This window comes from Urocitellus parryii, chromosome 3, assembly GCF_045843805.1.
Source record: "Urocitellus parryii isolate mUroPar1 chromosome 3, mUroPar1.hap1, whole genome shotgun sequence".
NCBI lineage: Eukaryota > Metazoa > Chordata > Mammalia > Rodentia > Sciuridae > Urocitellus > Urocitellus parryii.
This window is the reverse complement of record NC_135533.1, coordinates 215,846,874-215,873,278: the sequence shown is the minus strand read 5'-3', so window position 1 is coordinate 215,873,278 and position 26,405 is coordinate 215,846,874. Positions and strand designations below refer to the sequence as shown.

At 38.3% G+C, this 26,405-nt stretch overlaps 1 protein-coding gene across 1 annotated transcript in view; it reads left to right on the top strand.

The window, feature by feature from the left end:
- Positions 1 to 26,405, top strand: part of LOC113201282 (vomeronasal type-2 receptor 116-like) — a 26,945-nt gene extending 540 nt beyond the window's left edge. The window contains 6 exon segments of the mRNA XM_026414937.2: positions 18,751 to 19,042; positions 19,444 to 19,978; positions 19,981 to 20,201; positions 21,107 to 21,334; positions 22,794 to 22,917; positions 25,483 to 26,405. Coding sequence (XP_026270722.2) covers positions 18,751 to 19,042; positions 19,444 to 19,978; positions 19,981 to 20,201; positions 21,107 to 21,334; positions 22,794 to 22,917; positions 25,483 to 26,405 — 2,323 coding nt within the window.

Genomic DNA, 26,405 nt, shown 5'->3' with positions numbered 1-26,405 from the left:
TTCAATTAGCCAAGTACATTGTTTTTACATAGATAAACTAATATTTATAGATATACCTCTTATTAAACCTCTACTGTCCAGTAATTTAAATGTTTTCTTTATTATATAAATGTATTTATTTATTCTAATTAGGTATATGTGACAGCAGAATGCATTTTGATTCATTGTACACAGTTGCAGCACAACTTTTCATTTCTCTGTACTCGATGTAGCATTGCACCATATATACAGTCACACATGTACCTAGGGTAATCATGTCCATCTCATTCCACCATCTTTCTTGCCCACATCCCCCACTCATTACCTTTGCCCAATCAACACTCCTCCATTTTTCCCATGCCCCCCTCATTATGGATCATCATCTACTTATCAGAGAAAACATTCAGCCTTTGGTTTTTGGGGATTAGCTTACTTCACTTAGCATGATATTCTCCAACTCCATCCACTTACCTGCCAGCACCATAATTTTATTCTCTTTCAATGCTGAGTAATATTCCATTGTGTATCTATACCACAGTTTCTTCATCCATTCATCTATCGATGGGCATCTAGCTTGCTTCTAGTTTAGCTATTGTGAATTGAGCTGCTATGAACATTGATGTGGCTGCATTACTATAGAGTGGTGATTAAGTCCTTTGGGTATAGACTGAGGACTGGGATAGCTGGGTCAAACAGTGGTTACATTCCCAGTTTTCTATGGAACCTCCATATTGCTTTCCAGATGGGTTGCACCAATTTGCAGTCCCACCAGCAATGTATGAGTGTGCCTTTTCTCCCACAACCTTGTCAACACTTTTTTGTTGATATTCTTGATAACTGCCGTTCTGAGTGGAGTGAGATGAAATCTTAGAGTAGTTTTGATGTGCATTCCTCTAGTTACTAGAGACATTCAACATTTTTTCATATGTTTGCTGATTGTGTATCTTGTTCTGAGAAGTGTCTGTTCATAAATGATTAGGTGGGGTTTTTTTGCGGGGGGGACATTGTTTTTTAAATTCTTTATATATCCTGGAGATTAGTACTTTGACGTGTGTGTGGCAAAAATTTGCTCCCCAAATGTAGGCTCTCTTTTCACCACATTGTTTTCTTTGCTGAGAAGAAGCTTATTAATTTGAATCCATCCCACCTATTGATTCTTGATTTTATTTCTTGCACTTTAGGAGTCTTGTTAAGGAAGTTGGGACCTAACTTGACGTGATGAAGATTTGGGCCTACTTTTTCCTCTATTAAGCGCAGGGTCTCTGGTCTAATTCCTAGGTCCTTGATTCACTTTGAATTGAGTTTTGTTTATGATGAGAATTGGGAGTTTAATTTCATTTTGCTTCATATAGATTTCCAGTTTTCCTAGCACCATTTGTTGACAAGGCTATCTTTTCTCCAATATATGTTTTTGACACATTTGTCTAGTATAAGCTAACTGTACTTATGTGGGTTTGTGTCTATGTCCTCTATTCTGTACCACTGGTCTACAAGTCTATTTTGGTGCCAATACCATACCATTTTTGTTACTATAGCTTTGCAGTATTGTTTAAGTTCTGCTATTGTGATGCCTCTTGCTTCACTCTTCTTGCTAAGGATTGCTTTGCCTATTCTGGGGCTTTTATTTTTCCAAATGAATTTCATTACTATAAGGAATGATGTTGGAATTGGAATTGCATTGAATCTATAAAGCACTTTGGGTAGTATCACCGTTTTGACATATTAATTCTGCCTGTCCAAGAATATAGGAGATCTTTCCATCTTCTAAGGTCTTCTTATATTTCCTTCTTAAGTGTTCTATAGTTTCATTGTAAAGGTCTTTCACCTCTTTTGTTAAATTGATTACCAAGTATTTTTTTTGAGGCTATTGTGAATGGGGTATTTTTCCTAATTTCTCTTTCAGAGGTTTCATCACTGATTAGTAGAAATGCATTTGATTTATGGGTATTGATTCTATATCCTGCTACTTTGTTGAATTCACTAATTCTTGAAGTTTTCTGGTGAAGTTTTTGGATCCTCTAAGTATACACTCATGTTGTCAGAAAATAATGATAGTTTGAGTTCTTCTTTTCCTATTTGTACCCCTTTAATTTCTTTCATCTGTCTTATTGCTCTGGCTAGAATTTCAAGAACTATTTTGAATAGAGGTGGTGAAAGAGGACATCCCTGTCTTGTTCCAGTTTTTAGAGGAATGCTTCCAATTTTTCTCCATTTAGAATGATGTTGGCCTTGAGTCTAGCATAGACAACTTTTACAATGTTGAGATATGTTCCTACTATCCCTAGTTTTTCTAATGTTTTGAACATGAAAGGGTGCTGTACTTTGTCAAATGCTTTCTCTGAATCAACTGATATAATCGCATGATTCTTATCTTTAAGTCTATTGATGTATGTTAAACCAACTTTGCATCCTTGGAATGAATCCCACTTGATGATGGTACACTATTTTTTAAATATGTTTCTGTATGCAATTTGCCAGAATTTTATTGAGATTTTTTGCTTCTATATTCATGAGGGATATTGGTTTGAAATTTTCTTTCCTAATGTGTCTCTGCCTGGTTTTGATATCAGGATGATACTAGCTTCATAGAATGAGTTTGGTAGGGTTCCCGCCTTTTCTCTTTCATGGAATAATTCAAGAAGCAGTGGTATTAATTCTTCTTTGAGGTCCTATAGAACTCAGCTGTGAATCCATCTGGTCCCAGGCTTCTCTTGGTTGGTATGCTTTTGATAGTGTCTTCTATTTCCTTATGTTCCGTTTAAATTGTGCATGTCCTCTTGACTCAGTTTGGATTGATCATATGCCCCTAGAAATTTGTTGGTGTCTTTGAGGTTTTCTATTTTACTGGAGTATAAATTTTCAAAATAGTTTCTGATTGTCTTCTGTAGTTCAATATTATCTTTTGGGTTATTTCCTTTTTCATCACGATTTTTTCTAATTTGAGTTTTCTCTCTCCTTCTTTTCATTAGGGTGGCTAAGAGTTTGTCAATTTTGTTTTTTTCAAAGACCAACTTTTTGTTTTGTCAATATTTTGAATTGTTTCTTTTGTTTCAATTTCACTGTATTTCTGCCCTGTTTTTAATTATTTTCTGTCTTCTAATAGTTTTGGTGTTGGTTTGTTCTTTTTCTAGGGATTTGAGATGTAATGTCAGGTTATTTATTTGTTGACTTTTTATTCTTTTAATAAATGAGCTTAAAGAAATGAACTTTCCTCTTAACACTGCCTCTTACATTGTATCAGATTTCTCATTTACCTGCAATAATTTTTTTTATCTCCTCCTTGTTGTCTTCTGTTATCCATGCATCATTCAATAGCATATTTTTAGTCTCTAGATGCTGAAGTAGGTTCTATTTTTATTTTATCATTGATTTCTAATTCCATTCCATTATATGATATGGATAGATAGAATTCAGGGTAGTATCTCTGTTTTTTGTATTTGCTAAGACTTTTTTTGTGGCATAACATATGGTCTATTTTAGAGAAGGATTTATGGGCCGCTGAGAAAAAAGTGTATTCACTTATTGATGGATGGAATATTCTATATATGTTTGTTAAGTCTAAATTATTGATTGTTTTATTGAGTTCCATAGTTTCTTTGTTTAGTTTTTATTTGGAAAATCTATCCAGTGGTGAGAAAGGTGTAGTAAAGTCACCCAGTATTATTGTGTTGTTGACTATTTGGTTCTTGTAGTTGAAAAGGTTTTGTTTGATATATATAGATGCCCCATTGTTTGGGACATAGATATTTATGATTGTTATGCCTTGTTGATGTATGAATCCCATAAGCAGTATGAAATGTCCTTCTTTATCCCTTTTCCCTAGCTTTGGTTTGAAGTCCACTTTATCTGATATGAGGATGGAAACCCCTGCTTGTTTATATGGTCCATGTGAGTGGTACATTTTTTCCCACCCTTTCACCTTTAGTCTGTGGATGTATTTTCCTGTCAGATGAGTACCTTGAAGTCAGCATATTGTTGGGTCTTTTTTAAATCCAATCTATCAGTCTGTGTCTTTTACTTGATGAGTTTAAGCCATTCACATTCAAGTTATTATTGAAATATATATATATTGGTTTTTAACTTGACTTGGTTTCTCCTTTAATTGGCCTTTCCTTTAGTGTAGTTCATTCCTTTGCTGATTTTCATTGTTGTTTTTCATTTCCTCGTGGAATATTTTGCTGATAATGTTCTGTAGTGCAGGCTTTCTTGCTGAAAATTCTTTCAACTTTCGTTTATCATGAAAGGTTTTGATTTCATCATCAAATTTGAAGCTTAATTTTGCTGGACCTAAGATTCTTGGTTGGCATCCATTTTCTTTTAGAGCTTGGTATGTTGTTCCAGGATCTCCTGGCTTTGAGGATCTGGGTTGAAAAATCTGCTGAGATATGAATTGGTCTCCACCTATCCCCTATATATGATCTGATTCCTCTCTCTTGCAGCCTTTAAGATTCTATCCTTATTCTGTATGCTAGACATTTTCATCATAATGTGCCTTGGTGTAGATCTGTTGTAATTTTGTACCTTTGGTGTCCTGTAAGCTTCTTGAACTTGATTTTCCAATTCATTCTTCATGTTTGGGAAATTTTCTGGTATTATTTCATCGATGAGATTGTGCATTCCTTTGATTTTAGTCTCTGTGTCTTTCTCTATCCCAATAAATCTTATAATTGGTCTTTTGATGCTATCCCATAATTCTTGGATATTCTGTTCACGGTTTCTTACCATCTTCACTGTGTGGTCAACTATTTTCAAGATGTTCTGTCTTCCAAGTGACCTAGTCTGTTGGTGATGCTTTCTATTGAATTTTTTATTTGGTTTATTGTTTCCTTCATTTCAAGGATTTCTGATTAGTTGGTTTTCAGAATTTCTATTTCTTTCCTGAGGTAATCTTTTGCTACCTGAATTTGCTCCTTTATCTCTTTGTTGGTGTGTGTCTTCAATGGTTGCCTGTATTTGCTCTCTTATCTCTTTTTTGAGTGATCAATTTTTCCTCTATTTGCTCTTATGTCATTCTTTAATTTGCAGATAATTTTAATTATGTACATCCTGAACTCTTTCTCTGATATTTCATCAATTGTACTGTCAATGGATTCTATTATTGTAGTATCTTGGTTCATTTGGGGCACTTTCTTCCCTTGTTTTTTTGTGTTGTCTATGTGTCTTCTTTCTTGCAGTGCAGATCTGAGGTATTGCAGTTTGTGTCCCTGCAGATTACCTGTACCTCACCTTTGTGTTGGGTTTCCAGTCCTGGCCAGTGTCCCAAGATGGATGCTACTGCAACTAAAGGTGGTGGCAGCAATAGTGGAGGTAACTCAAGCTAGAAGTGGGGGTGTCCCAAGATGGATACAATCACTTTCAGAGATGGGGCTGAAGGGTGGGCCTTACAATGGCTTTGGGTTGCCTGTTCAGAGATGCAGTGCTTTGGCCTGACCTGCTGCAGCAGGCAGCTGCCTTCAGGCCCTGTCTGTTGTCTCAATGTGGAGGCTACTATGTGGGTAGGGCTATGGCAATAGCTGCTGTGTCCCAAGATGGAGGCAGTCTGAGGGAGCAACACATTGGTAAATGGGGAGCCCCACCTGCTCCTCTGCTCTGTCCGGGGCAGTCCTGGGCATGGACTCTCACACAGGTCAGTGGGGACAGTACTGAGGCTGACCTGGGCCTGGACCCCAGGGTGCGTCAATGGGGACTATGCTGGGCTTGACCTAGGCCTGAGCTCCTGTGCAGGTCAGTGGGGGTGGTCCTAAGCTGGACCCTGGGATCTGGAGTGGGTCTGCTAGTTGGTCGGGTGGTCCTGGGCCTGACCTGGACCTAGGCTTAAATGCTTTCTTGATTGTGCATAATTTGCATGAATACAGAGTTGATTCTGAAATCATGCCTGTTCAAATGATTTCCTGTTTGGGGGGTTTGGCTTGGCTTAAAATTTAATTTTCCAATTTGATTCTTGAAAATGACTCTTTTATTTAGGTGAAATTTGCTTCACAAATCTGAACTATTTTAAAGGGAACAAATCAGTGACATTAATACATCATGTCCACATTCTGTGAACTAGATTCACAAATGTGCAATGGTCATCTCTGCCCAGCTCTCAACACCTTCATGACCTGGTAAGTCAACTGCTCCCCTATTAAGCAGGCACTTGCAAGTCCTCCTGACCTCCTGCTGAAATGGGTTAATTTGTGTCTGTGTGTATGTGGTGCTAGGCATTGAACCCAGGGCCCTGTGCATATGAGGGAATCAATCTACCAACTGAGCTATATCCTCAAACTCTTCCTGCTGAAATAAAATCATACAATACTTGACCTCTTGTGTCTTACTTCTCTCAGTTAACATTGAATTTTCCAGTGTATCCAGGTTATAGCAGGTATCCTCCATTGCCTTCTGTGCATGAAGAGCATTCCATTCCAAGTATCATACCCTGCTCCCCATGCATCTGAAGAAAGACATTCACACTGTGCTCACCTTTGGCCTTTGGGATTTGGGATTTTGGTGCCCTGAGGACTCATGCACAGGGATTTGTTTGGGTCCAAGTTTGTTTCTTCAACACACACATATGGGAGTCAAAAGGCTCGGTCATGGTAATTCCATGTTCAAACTTTGAGGTTGCACCAAATGGTTTTCCAAAGTGGTTGCACTGGTTTACATCATGCTGGCAATATATGAGGACTTGAATGTCTCCATATCCCCTCTGGCACTTGTTTTCATGTTACAGTACTGGAGACATCCAAATGTGCATGAGGTGTTATCCCTTGGTGCTTTTCATTTGCATTTCCTTAATTTCTTTGATGTTTGCTTTTCAGACTCAGGAATATTTTCTTTGGAGAACTGTCTATTCATAATCTTTGTCGGGGCTGGGATGTGGCTCAAGCGATAGTGTGCTTGCTTGGCATGCGTGCGGCCCGGGTTCGATCCTCAGCACCACATACAAACAAAGATGTTGTGTCCACTGAAAACTAAAAAATAAATATTAAAAAAAGCATAAAAAAAGAAAGAAAAAATAATAATCTTTGTCTAGTTTTAAGTTTTTCTTCCTTATTGATTTTTCATATATTTTAGGTACTAGATCTTCTGAAGTAATTTGCAAACATTTTCTACCCTTCAGTAGGTTATATTTCCACCATGGTGGTACTGTCATTTGATACTAAAACAGTGATTAATTTTGATGTATTCCAACATATCAAATTCTTCCTTTATTGCTTTTCCTTTTAGTGTCATATCTAAAAATGTAGGCCAAATTATAGTCATGAAAGTTTAACCACGTGAATGTAAATTAGAAGAGCCATTATGGAAACCATTAAAGCATTTTTTCAAAACTCTGGAAATAAAATTATTATACAACAAAGCAATCCTATTACTGGAGTATTTCCAAAGGAAAGGAAATTAGTATGTCAAAGACGTATCTTCATACTCAGAATTATTGCAACACTAATCATAATAGTCAAGATTGGGCATCAACCTAAATGATCAACATTCATCCAATAGATGAAGAAAATATGGTCTCTATACACAGCAAGCTCTATACAGACATAAGAAATGGTGAAATCCTATAATTTTTATCAAAATGAGTGGAGCCAGAAGACATCATGCTATGCACAGTGAGCCACCCAGACAGACATCATGGATCTCACTCATGTAGGATCTGAAAACATTGATTCATGTATATTCTACCAACATAGTGCCCAAGTTTTAGCATTATAATATGCAACTTACTTTAAAAATATAATGGAAGTATGAAATATTCATCTTTCAGAGAAAATATTGACTCTAATTCTCTCTTTTATACTCATAGCACTTTTTTATTTAGGCTAACTACATTTCAAATGTTCCCTAGTAGCATGTGACTAGAAGCTACCTGGTTAGAAAGTGTGATTTTCTTGGCTGTTAAATAATATTTTCAGAACTATATAAGGATTACAGGAAATTAGGTGGAAGCACAGATAGATACCAGGCACCCAACACCTGCCCACCTTCTCTTTTCTACTTTTACTTACATCTTATATCAGTGTTCTACACACCACAATTGATGGGTCATTATCAGTACCTCCTTACTAAGTCAAGTCTGTAATTTATATTCTGATTCCAATTTTTTCTGTTATACGTTGTGTGGGTTCTGGCAAAAGTATAACATGGCATCTACTATAATTGTGTCATACAGAATAGCTTCACTGCCTTGAAATTCTCATGTGCTGCAGGGCCAGAGAAGTCTGCAACCTGTAACTTTGCACCTTTTCCATTTCTTCCTTTGCTGGGATAAGGGGATGAATAACACTAGGACATCTGTGGATGACCTCAGTATTTGGGGAGATAGAAAAAAATAAAAATGCTTTATCATCTTTATTGTCTTCTGTTTTAGGGGTAAATACAAGGTCTTCCCACATAGCCCCCTATTCACATAAAAGCATAAGTATTGGAAAACCCCAATGCTGTGGATGTAGAGGCAGGTTATGACAATATTTTGATCCAAGGTGTAACATGCATAAAGAAGAGAACAGGAGCAAAGAAGGTCAAAGGTCAGAACAGAAATATGCAACTGGATTCTGCATGGACTTTGTGTTGCTGATTTAGGGTTTCTGAATTAAGCATGGTCATATGCTGCCACAAACCATAGGAACCACATGTGTTTGTGGGGCCTCTGTACATGAAATTTGTATGCAGACCTGTATGAGTCATGCAAGGAAGATTCTGGACCTTGGTGTGTGAGGCAGAATCTCTCTATCTTAGAAAGGGATCACTGCTGCGCCTAAGATGTTAGCTGGGACCTGATGGGCACAGGCCCCTCTGAGACTTTCACTGTACACCTGAAATGCGTCCTCTGATGTCCATCATCCCAAATAGCTTTCATGTAAACAGTTTCTTGACACAGGCTTGGGACCAAATCTGCTCAAGGGAGGGTCATCCCTGGGGCTTTGCTATCTCTGTTCCTGGGTGAAATCATGTCACCTGGGGATGGAGAGGATGATCCTCAAACATGTTTTCAACCTGATTATAAGACCTCAGATGCAGAGCCCTAGGCAGAAAGAGTTTCAGACTCCCTCAAGGGAATGTAGGAAGCTGAGCTGAAAAAAGTTAGGGGGGTTAGAGACCTCTCCATCAAAACACACACACACACACACACACACACACACACACACACGGCATATGTATGAACCTGCCTGACAATGCAGGTTCCACCTACACCCAGAGTTAGAGCCTTGAAGACACGTCTGTGATGCTCCCTTGGATTATTATCTTGCTGATCCTGCAGCTTCCTCTCCAGCTTTACTCCCCTGACAACTCCACATGCCTTGTCATAAGGAAAGCCAGTATGTACAAGGATGGAGATGGGGTGATCACCGCACATTTCCCCCTTTATACTGTCTTTCTAAGCCAAGGAAGCGATGATCTGGACCTCATGTCTTCTAGCATTAAGTAAGCACCTTTTTCATTTCTTCATTTTCTGGGTTATGAGGATGATAATACTAGGACAACTGTGAATCAGCATTCCTTGTCTCCTGCCCCATCTACCCAGAACTGTCTCTTATTTATTTTGTGACTTCCTGTTGAGAATTTTTCTTCCTTCAATGTGGAAGAGAGTATTCTGCTTCTCTTCCTATTATCTTCCCTATTTAGGGCTCAACTCAACATCCCTATCCAAGCTGGGCTGTCATTCCATGAGATCAAGAGGTTTTCCATAAAAATGTCCTCCAAGCCACTGGCTTGTGGTCTTGACTAGGAAGTACCACAAAGCATCCTTCCCAGAAAGGCTAGTAATGTTTCTTTTGTCACATATATAATACCTAAAATCCCTGCAGAGAAGCCACTGCTATTTGCATGAACACAATTCTAACCATTGACATCCACATACTCTTTCAAATAAACTACAGGTCATTATTTCAAGCCAGGGGATGCTCTATGCCTCCTGGAGTAGCAAGTCAGCCCAGGAATAAGAGATCAGTCATCTGATACTTTTATGCATTCCCATTTGATCTGTTTCACTTGTATATTTACCAAGCCTCAGGTTTTGGAAACTATCAATATCAGGTCAGCCAACCCTTTAATTAGTCAATACCTGAGTCAGAAATTCAGGAAATTCTAGCAGTTATTTGTGTGCTCCTGTGAGAAGAATGGATGTCACTGAAAAGAGTGATGCTGGAGTGACAGGTATTGCCTTTGGAGACTGTCCACATTTCTCGGCAGATATGGCAGTTAGGAATTGGGCTCTCCTCCCTGCTGTAGAAGATGCCCACACCTATCTTATATTTTCACATCAACATGTTTGTCTGCTATATTTTCTATTCTCTGACAGTTTCCCCATGTTCATCAAGATTTTTTCTTTTCCTAACTTTCCAAGGGGCACTTGTACACTTTTACTGATGTATTTTTGTAAACACTTTGATTCTGATATTTACCACTTATGTTTTTTATGTCATGTCAGATCTGCAAGCTATATGGGGATGGCTCTCAGGGAATTCTGGTCCTAATGTCCTGAGACTTACTAAAATATGAAGTCGTGTGTGGTACATGTTAAAGACAGTAGGTAGATTGTTACTCCATGAAGACACTTCCATACATATAGGGACCACTGCACTGAGGTTTGCATTGGAGAGAGGAATTGGACCTACTTCTGCACACGGCATGGACATGGCAATCAGGGTGAGTCCCTGGATGGAAATGATTAAGAGGAATCATCGGGGTAAGGGGGGTTCTGCTTAAACTTCCCTTGCAGAGTTCTTCCAAAAGGCATATCAAGGTGATCAGATCTCACCTCAGGGACAGAGAAGGATGAGGAACTGCTTGTATACCAAATTTCACCAGATAGTAAGGACATCTTAGCAGATTTGTTTAACATGGACTTTGTAAGGACCACCCAGCAGATCAAATTGTGAAGCCCACTTAAAAAAAGTTTATGGAGAGTCAGGTATACCCAGGGAACAAATCTATGTCTGGGAAAAAGAAAACAATTAGTTATATCTCCCTGGAGCCTGGCTCCTGGAGGCTAGAGGGAGACTTAGTCTCTCTCCCTAGGAGATGAGGTGAGGCCATCTTGCTCTTGTTCCCTGCTCTCCACTCTCAGCAGCTCAGAGTCTAGTGAGCTTTAGCAGGTGGCTCTCTCAGACCTGAGCCTGAAAACCTGCCTGTGTCTGAAGGAACATCCCTGCCATCATATGACCTTTATGTCCCAGCTCACTTGTCCACTGGGCACAGGATGTTAGGGGCTGATCAGAATGCCTTAATTCCTTATAAAATTGGAAGTAGAAACCAAAATACTTCACAGCAAGGAAAATGTGCAAATATATAAGAAAGATGTTTGCCTTTATGTAATACATTTGCAAAATACAGTTTTAACTTTTTATTAGAGGATGGGAAGGCATATCTCCTTCAAGGTCCTTAGTTACTTCATAGCTTTGATCAGTCTTCATGTTGTTGGATACAAAACAACAGCATGTTTAAACCACCTGCTGTCTCTATTCCTCTATTTCCTTACATAACAAATGCCATAAGTGCCTCTGCATGCGTGTCTTCCATGTATTATCTTACACATAGAGAATACCATAATCCATGGGACTGGTATAATTTTGCCCACACACTAACTCTCACATGGTCCTAGTTTTCTAATAGCTTTCACTTTCATGTTAGCATAATCAGGAAGATGGTAAACAGGTTATTGATAGGTGGTAGAACACAGTCCATATATGTTGTTCTCTGATTAACACAAATTAATTCCTAGAATTACAGTGGCAGGACTCAAGGCTACATGCATATCAAAGTCTTTTTATGACTCCTGACAATGACTCTCCAGAACCAGACCCAAGGATACTTTCACAAGCCATCATCAAAGGACTGTTTCCTTCATATTTCCTGTACAATACGGTCTGATCTGACGTGAGAAAATGTTTTCCCATTGGTTACCATTACATTTCTCATACAAAGAGTTGAATTGATAGAATATTTATGTATTGTCATAAGAATATATTTTTGCTACCTTGCATTTTAACATTTTGCTCTTTTGCTGTAGGCCCTTTATTTTTTTAAGGACATCTTACATGTTATGGGACAGAAATTTTCATTGGCAGTATCCTAAAAATACATGGTCATGCAGTGGCTTGTTTTCAAGATTTTGTTACAAGCCATGTTCAAGGAGAACAGAGCATAAACTTTTAGGTTGGGTAAAATCTAATAATCTTTATCTTAGTCTTTCATTGTTTGGAATGTATATCTGCTGTGCAATATTTTAATTTGAAACACTGTTTTTATTTTATTTATCCTCACAAGTTATTTAGAGGCTTTGGAGTTAATTTTGCCCCAAAAATAAACATATGAAAATCATCTTAATGTTTTTATTACTACAATGCAGTTATACATAGTACTTTTAAATTTACAGGTTTCCTCTCACCAATTTTAAGTAAGTGAATTCATTTGTTTTGATTTTCAACTTTATTTTACATGATGTACCTACATACCCTGGTGCAATTAACACTCTGCTTAAAATACTGAAGCCAATCGGAACACGTAGTCATCATTTCTACAGAGTCACACTCTCCCTTTGTCAATCTGAATGACTTTCACTAATTTTCTGAAGATTTTATATTTTCAGAAACCTCTGAAGTAAACTTGCCATAGACATAAAAGCCTCTTACAGAATATTTTTAATTTATTAAATATTAATTATTATACATTTTAATGGATTACAGTGGGATAACTGGATTTATCAATGTATTTTGTAATGGTCAAATCAGGGTATTAAACATTTTCAACTACAATTTTATTAACAGTAGTTCTTCATGCACTAATTGTATGCCTTTATAAGGTACTGTGATAATTCAAAACATGTATTTTATATGTGCTGATCAAATTGGAGTGCTTACACTTTTCCTCTCCTTATCATTACTTTGTTTTGCCGCATTCAAACACCTCTCCTAGTGTTCATGAAACATAAAATAGGTTACTGTGAACTCTTGCCATCCCACTGTGCTGCAGAACACCAGAAGATATTCTTCCTCCACCCTACACTGGAAGCCCATGTCCAATCTCCCTCTCTTCCTCCTACTCCCTACCCTTCAGAGCCTCTAGAAATCACTATTATAGATTCATACTGACACTTTCACATGGCTATATGAGAGGCAACAGGCTCCATTGGTCTTTCTGTGTCCACCTTACTTTGTGTAATGTCCTCCAATTCCATACAGTTTGCTGCAAATGTTAGGATACCATTCTATGGCTCATAACCATTGTGTGAACACACACATGGTCTTTATCCAGTCATCCATTCATGGGTGTGTAAACTGATTCCATACTTTGGCTTGCAGGAGTATCTTTGGTAGGCTGATGCCATTTCCTTTGGGAAAAGTGGATTGTATGGTAGATCTATTTTTAGCTTTTGTCAGGAACCTCTGGACACTTCCTAATAGTGACTCTAGTAATATACGCTCGCACCAACACAATATGAGTTCCCTTTCCTCCCCAACCTCACCAACATTTGTTATTTTTTCTTCTTTTGATAACAGCCATTAAATGGGGTGAGACAACATTTCTCTTTGGTTTTGATTTGCATCACCTAGACACGAGAAGAAATTGAGCATTTTTCATAAATTTTTATGACATTTGAATTTTTTAATTTTGACAAATGCCACCTCACATCATTTGCCCTTTTTAAATTGATTTGTTTGTTATTGTTGTTGAGTTTTGTAAGTTCATTCTACATTCTCATTAGTCCTTTGTCATGTGGCTAATTTGCATACTATTCATTCTCATACTGTAGGTTAACTTCTCTCTGTGGTTGTTTCCTTTCCTGTGCAGAAGTTTTGTAGCTTAATGTAATCCAACTTGTCTAATTTTGCTTTTGTTTACTCTAATTCAGGGATAATTTTCAAAGCACTGCCTGTACAAGTCTTCAAAGGTTTCCCTTGTATTTTCTTCTAATAGATTCCTAATAGTTTCAGGACTTTATTCCAGCATTTGATTCATTTTTAGTTGCTTTTGTATTTTGTGAGAAATAAGGGTCAAGTATCAATGTTTTGCATGTGAATATCCAGTTTCCCCAAGGCCCTCATTGAAAAAGCTGTCCTTTCTCCAAAGTACATTTTGTTTATCTTCATGAGGAGCAAAACCCAATAAATGCAAGGGGTGTGTCTGGGCCATTATTCTCTTGCTTGGATGTGCATGCCTGGTTTTATGGAAATAGCATGCTGCCTTGGTTATTATATCTTTGTGTTGTATTTTAGAGTCAGACAGTGAAGTGTCTTTGGTGGGGTTTTCCAACTATGGAATCATATAATCTTCACATGGGAATGATTTGAATTCCATTTTTCCTATTTGTATCCCTTTTATTTATATCTCTTCCCTAGTTGTTCTGGTTAAAATTTCAATTAGTATATTTAGTAAGGGTTATGAAAGTAGATATCCTTATCTTGTTCCTCATTTCATAGGGAAAAGCTCAGTGTTCTCCTTTCAGACAGATATTGACAATAGGTTTCTCATACATACCTTTATTATGATAAGGTGTCATCCTTCCAACCTAAGTTGTTGAGGGATTTTTATCATGATGGTTCTGAATTTTACCAGTCTTTCTCTGCATTAAGATGATCATATGATATTTATGCTTGATTATACGTGTGTGCTCTATATGCATTTGCATATGGTGAACCATCCTTGCATCCCTGGAATTCAAACACCATGATCACGATGCATGGCCTTTGTGATGTGCTTCAGAATTCAATGTGCAAGCAAGTATTTTATTATGGATTATTGAATCTGTGTTCATCAAGGATAGTAGTCTACAGTTTACTTGTGTGTGTGTGTGTGTGTGTGTGTGTGTGTGTGTATGGTCTTTATCAAGTCTTGATCACAGAGTAATAATGACTTGTAGAATGAATTTGGAGAGGTTCTTCCATTTCTATTTTATGGAACAGTTTGAGGGTCATTGATGATACTACTTAAAAATTCTATAAGATTTATCAGTGAATCTGTCCAGTTCTAGACTTCTTCTTTAGACACTTTTGATTACTGCTTCATTCTCAAAGTTTCTTATTGATATACTTAAATTTTTATATACTCTTGGTTCCATTTTGGTAGGACAATGTGTCTTGAAATTTGTCCAAAATAGTCCTTAATGTTGTTATGAATGTCCACATTGTCTCCTACAAAATTTTACTTGTTATCTCCAACTTTATTCACTCTTTCTTTTGCTTATTTTAGATGAGGGACTGACAATTTTGTTTGTCTTTTCAAATATTTGTTTCATTGATCCTTTGCATGATTTTTTTAGACTCTGTGTTTTTGCCTTGTTTTTTTTTGTTGTTGTTGTTGTTGTTATATCTTTTCTCCTATGATTTTGACTTCAGTTTTGTTCTTCTTTTCCGAGGAATTTAAGATGCACCATTAAGTCGTTTGAGATTTCTATTTTGAATTTATGTACTCATAGGTGTAAACTTCCCTTATATTACTGCTTTCACTGTATCCCTAAGGTTTTGGTATCTTGTCTTCCTATTTCCATTCGATATGAGGAATTTTTAAATTTACCCATTCATTTCTTCATTGACACCTGTTTTTTGTTTATTTTTGTTTTTTAGGAAAAAAAGTGATTGGTCAATCCCCATGTGTTTGTATCATTTCTATAATTTTTCTTATTGTTGATTTCTCTTTCATTCCTTTATGACCTGATAAAATGAAATAAATTATTTCAATTTTTGAATTCACTGTGGCTTAATTTGTGGCCTGATATGTGATCTATTTTTGAACAAGTTCCATGTGCCAATACATAGATAGTATATCCTGTAGCTGTTGAATGGAATATTCTGTAGATGGCTGTCAACTCTATTTGATCCAGCACTCTGGGGTTTCATTAATTGTCATGCTTTGTCTGAATGATCTCTCTCTCGGTAAGTATATGTTATTGAATTTACTCACTGATTCTGTATCAGGACCAGTCTCTCCCTTCATGTCTGGTAGTGTTAGTTTTACAAAACTGGTGTGATAATGTTTGTTGTATTATTTAAAATTGTCACATCCACTTGGAGAATTGTTCACTTTATCCTGATTCATTTATTTGTCTCTTTTCACTGATTTTGGTTTGATGTTGGTTTTGTTAAAGGTGAAGCTACACCTGCTGCATTCAGGTTTATTATATTTTATGACCAGTCAGCCAAGATTTTAGCAGGCAGCATGTGGGTAAGTTTGTTTTTTAGTTCATTGAGCCAGTCTGCATCCTTAATCCGAGAATCAAGACCATTTCCATTCATAATTAATGTTGAAAGCACGTGCTTGTCCTTGCCATATTGAGGGTTTTCTTCTGGTAGTTTTAACTTTCTGTTTTTTCCTCTCTCATTTATCTTAGAAATTTTATGCCTTTCTGTATTGAATATGCTTGATTTTTTCCTAATTCTCATTTGTGTACCTATTATTCCACTGAGACATTTTTATTTGCTATGCTCTCATGATTGTCTTCTTTTCTCCCTTGTCTGGTGTATGATTACCTTAACTATCTATCAAATGCCTATTTTGTGGCCATGAATTTTCTTATTCTATGTTTATCATAGAAAGTGTCCATTTCTAACTCGATTCTGAAGGGTGACTTTGCTGGGCATAGTCATCTCGGTTGGCAATATTATCTTTCTGGACATGAAATACATTATTCCATGCCCTCCCAGCCTTTAGAGTTTCTGCTGACATCTTCTATTCTTCTGATGGCTTGGCCTATAAATGTGACCTGGAGTTTCTCTTTTGTATCCTTTAATATTCTTTTTATGCCTATACTTTTGGAAATAACACTATCAAATGTTGTGGAAGGTTCTTTACTGGTAATGGCTTACTGAGTTCTAAATGACTCTTACATCCAAGTTTCAATGTCCCAAGATGTGGGGAAATGTTGGCCAAAAAAATGGGCATATGACCTGAAAGGATGTTTCTCAACAGAGGATTTACAAATGACCAACATGCATATGATAGTTCAACACCATTAATCATCATAGAATGCCATTTAAAAACCTCAACAAGATACCTTCTCAGTCCAGTTAGAATGGCTTTTATCAAAAAGACAAAAAAAATGATTTCACATTGCAAACACATGTTGAAATGTCACACTGTACCATGCTCCTGGATAAGCAGAATTAATATTGTCAAAATGGCCATACTACCAAAAGCATTATACAGATTTAATGCAATTACTATTAAAATCCCAATGACATTCTTCATAGAAATAGAATAATAATCATGAAATTTATTTGGAAAAATAAGAGACCCAGAATAGCTAAAGCAATCCTTAGCAAGAAAAGTTAAACAGGAGGCACCACATACCAGACTTTAGACTATACTACAGAGTTATAGTAACAAAAATGGCATGGTTTTGTCACAAAAATAGACTTGTAGCCCGATGGTACAGAATAGAGGACACAGAGAAAACCCACATAAATACAATTATCTCCTACTAGACAAGGGTTCCAAAAACATTCACTGGAGAATAGATAGCCTATTCAACAAATGGTGCTGGCAAAACTGGAAATCCATATGTAGCAAAATGAAATTAAACCTCTCTCATGCTGCACAAAAACCAACTCAAAGTGGATCAAAGACTTAGGCACTAGAACAGACTACTTGTGCCTAGTAGAAGAGACTCTAAAAGTGCAAGAAGTAAAACGAAGAATCAATTAAAAACCTTCTTCTTAGCAAATGAAACAATTAATAATGTGAAGAGAGAACCTAGAGATTGGGAGAAAATCTTTACCACATGCACCTTCAATAAAGCATTAATCTCTAGGAAAAGAACTCCAAAAACTTAACACCAAAAAACCAAATAACCCAATCAATAAATGGGCTAAGGAACTGAACAGACACTTCACAGAAGAAGAAATACAATTGATCAACAAGTATATGAAAAAGTGTTCAACATCTCTAGCAATTAGAGAAATGCAAATCAAAACTACTGTAAGATTTCATCTCCTGTCAGAATCGCAATCATCAAGAATACAGGCAACAATAAATGTTGCCAAGGATGTGGGGGGAAAGGTACACTGATACATTGCTGGTGGGACTGCAAATTGGTACAACAACTATGGAAAGCAGTAAGGAGATTCCTCAGAAAACTGAGAATGGAACCACCATTTGACCCAGCTATCCCACTCCTTGGTTTATACCCAAAGGACTTTAAATCGGCATACTATAGTGATGATGCCACATCCATGTTTATAGCAGCTCAATTCACAATAGCTAGACTATGAAAGCAACCTAGGTGTCCCTCAGTAGATGAATGGATAAAGAAAATGTGGTATATACACCCAATGGAATATTACTCAGCTTTAAAGAAGAATGAAATTATGGCATTTGCCAGTAAATGGTTGGAGTTGGAGAATATCATGCTAAGTGAAATAAGCCTACCCCACAAAACCAAAGGCCAAATGTTTTCTCTAATATGTGGATGTTAATTCACAATAAGGCAGGGGGAGGGGCACTAGGGGAAAATAGCATTACCTTGGATTAGGAAGAGGGAGCTGATGGGAAGGTAGAGGAGGGGATGTGGGGATAAGAAAGATAGTAGAATGAAAAAGACATTACTACTGTATGTATATATATATGACTTCATGACAAATATGATTCTGCAACATGTACACTCAGAAAAATGAAATTATATCCCGTCTATGTATGATGTATTAAAGTGCATAAGTGCATTCTACTATCATGTGTAAAACAAATTAAATTAAAACAAATTTTAAAATAAAAGCATTCAGTTCATAAGTAATTCCATTGAATTTGAAGATAATCAGGGCTAAGTCACCCCTAAGCATTTCTATTTCTTCCAATCAGCTATAATTTGAAGAACTACCAGCTTGTGCTGGCACTGGTTTTTGCCATTGAGGAGATCAACAGGAACCCCCATATTTTACCCAACATGTCTCTGGGATTTGATCTCTATAATATTTCATATTTTGAATGGAATGTTTTGGAGACTTCCTTCTTTTGGCTGTTGGGGCTGGAAAAGATGATTCCTAATTATACCTGTAGAAGAGAAAGCAAGTCTGTAGCAGTACTGATGGGAGCATCATGGAAGATATCTTACCAGATTGGGCCATTCCTGGAACTCTACAAATTTCCACAGGTAACAGTGGGTAGAAAAGAGATTAAGCCATTCTCCTCTGTTGCCCATCTTGGGGCCCTGGATAGGGTTACAGGAGGAGACAAGCTTTCAACAGTTTTCAAAGTGTGTCATCTCAAAGGTTAGGTGCTCAGAGACTGGGTGATGTATTCACATTTTCTTTCTTTGGAATAAAGAGCGGCAGGGGCTGGTGCAGTGCAAAAAGTGGGTTGGAAACCTGAGGCTGTTCAATAATTTTCCAGAAAGCTCTCAGGATATGAGAGATGGCTTTGAAAATGATATGAATAAATTTCCTTGGTAACACTTCCACCTATTGCTTCATAAAATATACCACTCAGGACTGAGACTGTGCTTTGTGACAATCCTTCTCATCATATTCCTTCAAAATGTTCTTTTCCCTTCAGCTCACCTTTGGACCTTTTGATCATAAACTGAGTGATCCTGTCCAGTTTCCTTCTCTCTATCAGATGGCCCCCAAGGACACATCTCTGGCCCTTGGTATGGTCTCCTTGCTGCTTCATTTCCACTGGACCTGGGTGGGGCTGCTCATCTCAGAAGATCACAAAGGTATTCAGATTCTCTCAGACTTGAGAGCGGAAATGGAGCAAAATGGAGTCTGTGCAGCCTTTGTGGAAATGATCCCAGAGAACCATGTGTTCAATCATCACTTGGTCACTGAATCATCAGCAAATGTGATTATTATTTATGGTGATACTAAGTTTTTAGAAGACTTGATGTTTGATGTAGGGCAAACTCTAATGACATGGAAAGTCTGGGTCACAAACTCACAATGGCAAGATGTCAGCAAGGGGAAAAATTTCATGTTAGATTCATCTCATGGGACTCTCATGTTTTCACACCACCATAGGGAGATTCCTGGGTTCACAAATTTCATCAGCACAGTTAACCCTTCCAAATACCCGGAAGACGTTTACCTGGCTCCTTTTCTCAATTGGACTGTAACATCTTGGAGAACTGCCCACTAAATGCCTCCTTGGAATGGTTGCCTGAAAGCACTTTTGACACGGCCATGAGTGAAGAGAGTTACAACGTATACAATGCTGTGTATGCCGTGGCCCACACATTTCATGAGGTGCTTCTTCACCAAGCAGACACACCAAAAATGGGAAATGGGGATGGGCTTCTGGTTTCCCCTTGGCAGGTAATATCTCTTTTGCCTCATGACACACACCACTGCAAGGTGATTCTCTAAAGGGATGGCCACAAGGGAGCAAACAAAGTAGTTTAGGATCCTTTCTCCGAAAGCACAACAGAAACTGTACTTGTTTCAGTGTTGGAGGTAAATGTAGGCCTGTGTAGAAGCAGTCTTGAGGAAAGTGCCCGTAGCAAGGACAGAATGTGTTCTACACCAACATCAAAGCTTGTATTACAAATGACTCCTGTTGAGCTGATATTTTCAACAGAAGAAATTCTGATTTTCCATGACTGTCTTAAACCATAAGAGCAGAATTCATTCTTGAAGTGTGTAAGTGCTGCTTAGGACTCTAATGGACACTTACATAAGTGAACACATTTCACACCACTTGAAGAATTAACCACATTATTTTGCAGACTTAGACTGAGACTCACTAGATGCAGTGAGCTTTCACTAGGCAGTTAAGGTATTATCTGACTTCCAAATCCTCTGATTATTTACATGTGCTTAACTGAGTGACTTCTACTAGAACTATCATTCTAGAAACCTTATTCTCTAGCTGTCCATGGGCTATCATTTGTTCTACTCTATGATGCTTATGTTAAAGTTGCATTATAAAACAGAGATTAGCTAGGTGCCGTGTCACCCACCAATAACCTCAGTGGCTCAGGAGGCTTAGAAAGGAGGACTTTGAGTTAAAAGCCAAGTTCCAAAGCAACTCAATAAGATCCTGTATCTAAATAAAATACAAAAAGAGGCTAGGGATGTTGCTCAGTGGTTAGTCGTCCCTGGGTTAAATCTCTGTTACCTAAATAAATAAACAGGGATTAAAGACAGGAGACTTTATCAACTTCAGGGTTTCTGTCTTAACTTTGGGACATGCTTATTCATAAAATACTGTATCTCTTTAGCTTCACCCATTTCTCAAGAAAATAAAATTTGAAAATCCTGCTGGAGAACAAGTGAATTTGGATGAGAAAATGAAAATGGAAGGAGAATATGATATTCAAAACTTTTGGAATTTTCCAGAAGGTCTTGGACGAAAGGTGAAAGTAGGAAAGTTTTCCCCACATGCTCCACGTGGCCAACAACTGTCTTTACATGAGGACCTGATACAGTGGAGCATAGGATTTACACAGGTGGGTTGGACTCAATCAAAATGCTTTAACTACACAAGTATAAACAAAAATTTGTCCTGTATTGTATGTCCCCTGATTGCTCATTCATGGGCCTACAAAGTACATTTAACAACACATATTCAAGAAATTTTCTTATGAACACACCTTGGTGGTTGAATAATGAACCCATTTTTAACAACATGATTGTAACTATTTATACATTTCATGTCATAAAATACACATGGCACCTGAGAATCAACACATATGGAGGTGTTATGATTTGGATATATAGTGTCCCCGGAAAGCCCTTGTGTTAATGCAAGAGTTGAAATGACTTGATTATAAGAGCCATAACCAAATCAGTGGATTAATAATTTGAATGGATTACTAGGTGGTAACAGTAGGCAAGTTGGGTGTGACTAGTGGAAGGGGGTCACTGGGGGCCAATCTTGGGATTATATATTTAGTCTCAGGCTCTCATGTGCAACTCATATTCTCCCTCCCCCCATCTCTCCCTCCCTCCCTCCCTCCCTCCCTCTCATTCCTTCCTCCATGATGTTCTGGGTCACCTCCGGCCCAGAGCCATGGAGTCATCAAACATGAACTGAACCTCTGAAACTGTGAGCCCAAGTAAATGTTTCCTACATTAAGTTGTCCTTGTCAGGTGTTTTGGTTACTGTGACAGTAACCTAACTAACACAGGAGAAATGATCTATTTTCACTCAGTTTTGATGTTCAGTCCATGGACAAAAACCCATGTACTGACCAACATGATTCTTTTTTTTTTTTAAGAGAGAGTGAGAGAGGAGAGAGAGAGAGAATTTTTAATATTTATTTTTTAGTTCTCGGCAGACACAACATCTTTGTTGGTATGTGGTGCTGAGGATCGAACCCGGGCCGCACGCATGCCAGGCAAGCGCGCTACCGCTTGAGCCACATCCCCAGCCCCTGACCAACATGATTCTAACTGTTCGTATATTTCATATCATAAAATATACATGACAACTGTATTAGTTTCTATCACTGTGACAAGTTGCCTAAGAAAATCTAACTTAACAAGAAGGAATGTGTTTGTTTTGACTCAGTTTAGGTTTTTCAGTCTGTAGTCTTTTGGCCTCTTGCTTTTGGGTCTGTAGCTAGGGAAGTACATCATGGTGAGAGTATGAGGCAGGGAAGTTGCTACCCTCATTGTAACCATGAAGTAGAGAGATTTCAACATCTTTCAAAGCTATGCCCCAACTTCCTCCCACTAGGTGCCACTACTTGAAGGTTCCACCACCTCATAATGGCACTATTGGCCTTTAGCATCAAGGTCTTTGGGAGACATATGATATCATAACTATAGCATTATCAAAGCAATTTATTAGACTTGGATACAGATTATACCTTCTAATGGTCCCATTCTCTAACACTCTGTACTGACTGGAGGACAAGTCCAATGAGGCTGAGCAGTTCCCAACACCCATCTGATTTTCCTCAGACCCCTCGTTCTGTCTGCACTGAGAGATGTGGTCCTGGATTTAGGAAATCCCCACAGGAGGGAAAGCCTGCCTGTTGTTTCAGTTGCACTCCTTGCCCGGAGAACGAGATTTCTAATGAAACAGGTGAGCATGTGCCTTGTGCAGAAATTCCCTATTATTCTTAATATTCTTCAGTCAACACAAGCAAATGGAAAAGATCTGGAAGGGACTTCAGAGATAAAACTCTTCTTTCCTTCAGGTAGGAGTTTAATTGTTATTCACAATAGTATTTCACCTTGAAATAACACAACTCTGTAGACCTAAACTACACATTTGGCTACCCCATTCTAAATACACTATGGGCATATAATCTCAAGAAGCCCCTTCCATCACTGCACAGGAACGTCAGTTTCATCTCCACCATGGAATTTAAAGCACAATCTTCTTGGTCTCCTTTGAAACTATGTTTAGACCACATTGCAGATACACATCCTTCACACTCTACCTCCCCACTGCCTAGCACTGCTCTTGACACATAGCAGGGTTCAGAAAGTGCTTGGTTTAACCTGCAGGTGTCACTGTGCTATAAAGCACGCTTTCAAAGCACCCATGAGTAGGTCTTATTCCCTGCTCTCCACTCATTCACAGGTGAGTGGAATACACAAGATAAAATGACACGTATTCAAGGAAGAGCCAAAGGGCTGCACAGCTATATTCACTGATTTTTTATAGGGTGTTCTTCAAGGAGGCATTTATATTGGAACTGTTACAGGAAAGGTGAAATTAGTATTGGGAGCATTCCTATGGTATCTGATGCAGAAAGTGTAGATTAAATTCTTTTAGGATTAGTGGAAACCAAAAAATTGCACATTTTTAAGTCATGTAATATTCATGGACATTTAAAAAAAGGTTCTTTCTGACTGAAACACAGAGAATGTGGGAATGAAGGTTGGATTCTGACACAGTCATATGTCAGAAAAGTAATAATGATAATTCCTAGGTATCATCTTGGTAATGTTTAGATTTATAGTAACAAATGGCTAGAATCAGCTCCATGCAGGGTTTTTCAGATTTCAGTGTGGTGTATATGTAGCTTAATATCACAACACAATGTGATTCAAATGTTTGTTTATAAATGTATTGAGACTGACAATATAGAAGGCAATACAGTCAATTTGCATTCTTCTCTATACACATAAGTTTAGGGGACGGTCATGTTCACATTCCATAAACTCATATAAAGAACAATGTACTCAACAATGTCAGTACCCACACACTTATGCCTTAACAAATTCACCTTTCAGATCAGTAGGGGAGACAAAGTGGACTGAGGAGGAGGAAGAAGGGACAGGAAAGGGAAGAACAATGAACTGAATCTGACCACATATTCGAATGTGCTTGCATGGAGGTGGCACAGTGGGTCTCAGCATCACGTGTATCCACAGGACACTAATTTTTAAAAAAATGTAAATTGTAAATGGAATGGTGGGGGATCAGTGGAGTGAAGTTGGGGGCACTGAGGGAATTGCTGGGATCTAAACTAGGTAGGGTGAGTTCCATGTTTTGTGATTATATCAGGATGTATCCTGGTGTTGTGTAGAATTTTAAAAATTAAATGAAGATAAAATAAATAAAAATAAATTTTAACAAACAAATGAAAAAAATTTCTTTGTAAAGATCCAGATTTTAAAATTTTGAGAGAGCCAGGCATAGTGGCAATGCAGGTAACCCCAGTAACTCGGGAGGCTGAGGCAGCAGGATCTCAGGTCCACAGCCAGTCTCAGCAGCCTACTAAGCCCTAAGCAACACAGCAAGAACCTGCCTCAAAAAAAGGGCTGGGGATGTGCTCCATGCTTAAGTGTCCCTGGCCTCTATCCCTAGCACACAAAAAAAAAAAGAATTGTGAGAAATAGTAGGGATGTTATAAGGTTTGATTAGAGTGTAAACTGACAGACTGTTCAGAGAATCGGGGTTTAATAGGAAAGTTCTTTCTAAAGAAACACAGTGGAAATACACCTTTCAATATATCATAAATAAGACAAGAGACTTAAAGAAAGACAATCATGAGTCCAACGTTGAAAATATTATTAATGAAACTTGTGGGGTAACACTAAAACTCTCATTAGAAAGAAATTTAAAACCCCTTACTGTAAATAGGAGTATATTATTGTTATGCCTATTTTGATAAAAATGCTTGGCAGGTTATACATGAAGCAATTGTCATGAGGTAGAAATGGAACAGCACATTAAATGCAGACAAAATAGAAAAGATTAATGCAACACAAAAACTTAAAAAACAAAGAAAGATTAAGAAATCTAGAGTAAAATCCCATAAAAATTGACAAACCATTCATGAAATTAATCTATAAAAAAAGAGTAAAATTGCTAAAAGGAGGTAATTTTATGATTCTACAAAATATTTTTTCATAAAAATATAATATGAAGTATCACATTGGTAGATTTGAGAATATACATAAAACGCACAAAGTTAGTGAAGTCAAAAACCTGTCACCTGAGGAGATCACAACAGACCCAGGGCTGGGGGCTGGCTCCATGGTGACTACTTGCCAGACATGTGTGAGGAGCTGGGTTAGATCCCCATCACTACAAAATAAACAAGCAAAAACAGCAAAAAACAATTATATATATTGATAATATTTAATCCATAGTTGAATACTTACACAATTTTTAATTTGCATTCTTCCCCAGATATGGACCAGTGTGTGAAGTGTCCAGATCTCCAATATGCTAACACAGAGAAAAGCCACTGCATCCAAAGAGCCGTGACCTTCCTGGCTTATGAAGCCCCCTTGGGCATGGCTCTGGCCTGCACGGCTCTCTGCTTCTCTGCACTCACAGCTGCTGTCCTTGGGGTCTTTGTGAAGCACAGAGACACCCCCATAGTCAAGGCCAACAACAGGGCTCTCAGCTACATCCTGCTCATCTCCCTCACCTTCTGTTTTCTCTGCTCTCTGCTCTTCATTGGCCGTCCCAACACAGCCACCTGCATCCTGCAGGAGACCACATTTGGACTGGTGTTCACTGTGGCCGTTTCCACTGTCCTGGCCAAAACTGTCACTGTGATTCTGGCCTTCAAGGTCGCTGTCCCAGGGAGAAGGATGAGGCGGTGGCTGGTGTCAGGGGCACCTAACTTCATCATTCCCAGCTGCTCCCTCATCCAGCTGACTCTCTGTGGAGTCTGGCTGGGGACCTCGCCTCCCTTTGTAGACACAGACACACACTCTGAACATGGCCACATCATCATCACGTGCAACAAGGGCTCAGTCACTGCCTTCTACTGTGCCCTGGGATACCTGGGCTCCCTGGCCCTGGGGACCTTCACGGTGGCCTTCCTGGCCAGGAACCTGCCTGACACCTTCAATGAAGCCAAGTTCCTGACCTTCAGCATGCTGGTGTTCTGCAGTGTCTGGCTCACCTTCCTCCCTGTGTACCACAGCACCAAGGGCAAGGTCATGGTGGCCCTGGAGGTCTTCTCCATCCTGGCCTCCAGCGCAGGGCTCCTGGGATGCATCTTTGCCCCCAAGTGCTATGTTATTTTATTAAGGCCACATAGGAGCTCTCTACGTGGGTCCAGAGAGAAACTTCATTGTAGGAGCAATAAGCCTTCTTGA